At 36.4% G+C, this 4121-nt stretch overlaps 1 protein-coding gene across 1 annotated transcript in view; it reads left to right on the top strand.

The window, feature by feature from the left end:
- Positions 1-3814, top strand: part of LOC129742024 (uncharacterized) — a 50671-nt gene extending 46857 nt beyond the window's left edge. Inside the window, exon 4 of the mRNA XM_055733868.1 lies at positions 3689-3814. Coding sequence (XP_055589843.1) covers positions 3689-3814 — 126 coding nt within the window. The remainder of the gene's footprint in view (positions 1-3688) is intronic.
- Positions 3815-4121: the final 307 nt, after the last annotated feature.

The following is a 4121-nucleotide window of genomic DNA, read 5'->3' as shown; positions in this document are numbered from 1 at the left end:
ACATAAATAGACTTGTAAAATTAAATATACTGATGACCAACAATCTCTCAAAGTTTAAATTGACCAATGAAATTAAGTGATTTAAAACTTTAAAAAAAATTTCTAATCCCCTCGTTTGAATTCCCCGACTACGATGAAAGCGTTCAAATCGCAGCCTTCAACTTTTATCTCTGTATTTCATTATTTTTTCTTGCTCTATGAGGATTTCTAAAAATATGAAAATGGTTGGTTTTTAAAAACTAGAATTTATGAAAATCGGTTAATTTTCAGCACTCAGTTCAAATAGTTATTCAGGTGAAGGAGTTAATTTATTATGAAGATGAACATTGCATTCATACTTTACACACTGTATAACTTTTTTTTTCCTGTAGGGGAGAGCCCACTGTATAACTTTAAAAACCACTGTTCTTTTCATTTTTTTTTTTTCGAACAAGCGAGTAGGTAGGAGTATTTTGTTTTCCCAAAAGAAGACTAATTATTTCATCCAAGAACTGCGAGCTTGTACCCTGTGCTACGAACAGTTGAAGAAATATAAAAAGCCCGCCAAAAGTTCTAAAAGAGGGTTCTTATCGAAACAAACTAATATAGTCCAACTCATCTTTACATATACTTTTGATACTTCTGAAATATTGATTTGATATTTGACTTATCAAAATTTATTTCCATTTAATTTCTTGCTCAGAATATGATCATTATTCTGAATTTAATTTATTACTAACTAACCGGAAATCGCATTAATGAAGATGATTGATTTCGATTGACTTTGATGTGTATCAGAAAAACTTATTATTTTTAAGAGCATGTGTGAAGGTCATACATTAGTAAGGTGATGGGTTTAAAAATCAATATGTCTATATGTTGTGCATTTTAGACATTGTTATTGTCTTGCTAAAATTGAATATGGATAATAACGTCGAGTGCAAAAAAAAACTAGTTTTGTATCGAGTTGTGAGCTGTGGCATTAGACTGAGTCGATTTGGGATCATTCTTGAATTTCTCAAACCCTGGATTCTGAAAAGCTTCGTTTTGAGTACATTAAACTTTTAGGTTTGTATGGGTAAATTGAATATTTTGTACTGAAAAATCAACATCAATTGAATTTAATGATTATCAATGCCAAAAGACATACCCCTGTTAAACAGCTGATATCTTTTTAGCCTAATAAGACACGAAGTTACGGTCTTCGGCAAAGTTGTTCAGCGGAATGTTTCCTTAGGAGATTTCATATGTTGGAACAAAAACCATAAGCAGACTCGGTTGCAAAGAAGAAATAGAAATGGTGCAGATTTTTCAGTACAAAATATTTAATTTTCCCATAGAAACGTTAAATTTTGAATAAACTCATTTAAACGTTACTCAAAAATTCTGCAAAAAATCATGGATGAATTTTGAATCAAAATGAAGCTTTTTAGATTCCAGGGTTTGACTTAGTCTACTGTGGCATTAAACTCTTGGAATTATTTTCTTTGCTTTCAAAATTTTACATTTCAACATTCTTTAAAAACTCGGAGTAGATGAATTTGTACCCTGGAGCAGTTAAATGTAAACGACCCCGGCGCAGATCATATGTTCTGGAATGTTTGGCTCTCTACAGGACCAAGCTTTAATGTAAACTAACTGTTTGGGAAATTCCCAGACTGTTCAGGGATTTACCTGCTATTGCCCTATCCCAACTAGTGCAGCACTTTTCGTCGTAGCCATCAGAAGACCCTTCTTATTGTGTTGCGGCGCCCGGCGTTGTAAAAGATGAAAAAATAAAAAATTCAGACAAGAGCTAAAAAATAACGAACTGGGTGATGCAAATTTGCTTGACATCCTTTCAAAAACACACATTGGTACCTACAATACCTACCGAGTCTCGGCTCGGAAAGGTTTCTGGCGATGTTTTGCTTTCTCAGCGCAGCAGAATATCCTTACACAAACGGCGATGGCCTGGCCAGAGAACCCGAAGCGAAAAGCGAAAGAGCTTAGATAGAAGGCGAAAAAAAAACCTTTCTCGGGCGCATTGTCACGCCAAAATCGAGCTCACACGTGAAAAAATCTCCCTCGAGGGGTTGCTCCCAAGAGCACATAACCTAACATAAGAGAACAGCACGGAACAGCTAGTTCGCACACGTGTCCTAGAAGAGCAATGGGGAAACAGAATGAGACGAATGTAAACGACGATTGTGTACATATGGCGACGACTAAGGCAGGTTTTGGCCTAGTCTGGGAGTAAGCCAGCCACGAGGATGTCTTTCACGATCCGTAAACTCGTGCCCCGAGTCGTTAGAGCTTTGGGACGCGGTGTTTTGGATGTGTTTTTTTTTTCGGTATTCCCCCATGTTAGATGTGACAAATGCTGGCTTTGAAAGGTTCAGATTCGGGGCACTTCTTATACCTGACACTCTAGTTGCACTTTTGCCAGTGATTCACGAGATGGGAAAAGATGGGATGTTTTATAAGTAACTTGGGCTTAAGAAAAATTCTGTGAGAAGATGGGTAGTACAAAACTTTTTCGGACTTATTGGTCTCATTTTCTTAAACAAATCCAAATATCAAAATGTGCCTACAATATGACCGATGGGTCGATTTGGGGTCATTTTTGAGTCTCTCAAATTTTGGTGTCTAAAATGCTTCGTTTTGTTTCAAAACTCATCCATGATGTAGAGAAATGAATCCAACTGTGTTAGTTGAAATTTGAGGGACTAGACAAGATGAAAATAAATGTTGAAAAACATGCGAAAAAACTCGCCTTGTCTCCCGATAGGACTGCGCCTTTCCGGGGCCCATGTATTAACATTCTACGACAGGAGACAACCTGGCGTTTAAAAGTTATACTGGTCGAATGTCGATGTCTATTTCTATTCCCATTATTTCAACTTTGGACATGTGGACATTTCAAGCACGGCAAGATTTGAATTGCAAAATAAAAAATTATCCATGATTTTTTGCAGATTTTTTAAGTTACGTTTGCATGAAAAAATTTGAACTTTTAGGCTTTTATGGAAAAATAGAATGTTTTGTACCGGAAATTCATCATAATTCGTAATTTCTTCTATAAAATCATTCCTGCTCGTGGTTTTTGTGCGAATTAATAAATTCTCTTAGGGAAATTTATGTTGATTTTTTAATACCTGCAATCCTAAAAATTCATGCTTACTCAAGTAAACGTAACTTAAAATTTCTGAAAAAAATCATGGATGGGCTTTCAACTAAAAGGAAGCTATTTGAACCCCAGAGATGGAGAAATTGTAAAATGATAAAATTTTTTTGGGTTCATTCTACTGCTATCATTTCGTTAATCTTTTTTTATGTGACAATTATTGTGAAGAGCATGTGTGAAAACATTGACTTAAATTTTTCAATCGATTTCTTCGACCGAAAGCGTTCCAACTTAGATCTTCCTCATATCAATAAGAAAATTTAGTAAAAAGGACTGTCCACGAAAGAAAGTGAACTCGACTAATTTATTGTGATTAAGTAAGTATAGAAGTTAACAACGCAACCCGGTTCTATCCAAAACCGAGGAACCCAACCGCATGGAACTTCATACGCCAAAATTGCATCAACACATTGTCCTACTCCAAAGTCAAATCGAACATCATATAGTCAACAACAACAGGAGAAATACACACGCCGTAGTTGCAGACCTAGCGTCAGCACATTCCGCATCAAAGTCCGATCGAACATCGTCCGATCGTCCTAGAACGTGCACCGGATAGAAACGCTCAGGTTACCTGGCCTACCTGAGAAACAACCAAGAACGGACAAGCATCGAACGAGCACCTGGGAACTGCCGGATAAGCACAAACGTGCGCCGCCGCCTCGATAGGGAGTTTAGCTTAGGAATAAAAATCAGTCTTTAGTTTAACTTCAAATTGTTCGGTTGTTATTTTTTAAAAACGTATCCGCGATCCCGAAACGTTTAACTTAGATACTAGCTGGTATTGTAAAAAAATATTTCACTGTTTGCTTAACGTAAAAAAAATGTAAAAAAAGTTGGATGGATGCTGGCAAAGGTGGAGTTAACACATCGGACAATGTGGAAATTGAGCCCCGGAATTCCAAAAACTTCAAAGCCGCAGGTTTCAGAACGTGTAACAATATTCATCTTACGTCAAATTGTTGTTATTTCACCT

This window comes from Uranotaenia lowii, chromosome 2, assembly GCF_029784155.1.
Source record: "Uranotaenia lowii strain MFRU-FL chromosome 2, ASM2978415v1, whole genome shotgun sequence".
Classification (NCBI taxonomy): Eukaryota; Metazoa; Arthropoda; class Insecta; order Diptera; family Culicidae; genus Uranotaenia; species Uranotaenia lowii.
This window is presented reverse-complemented; position numbering and strand designations above follow the sequence as displayed.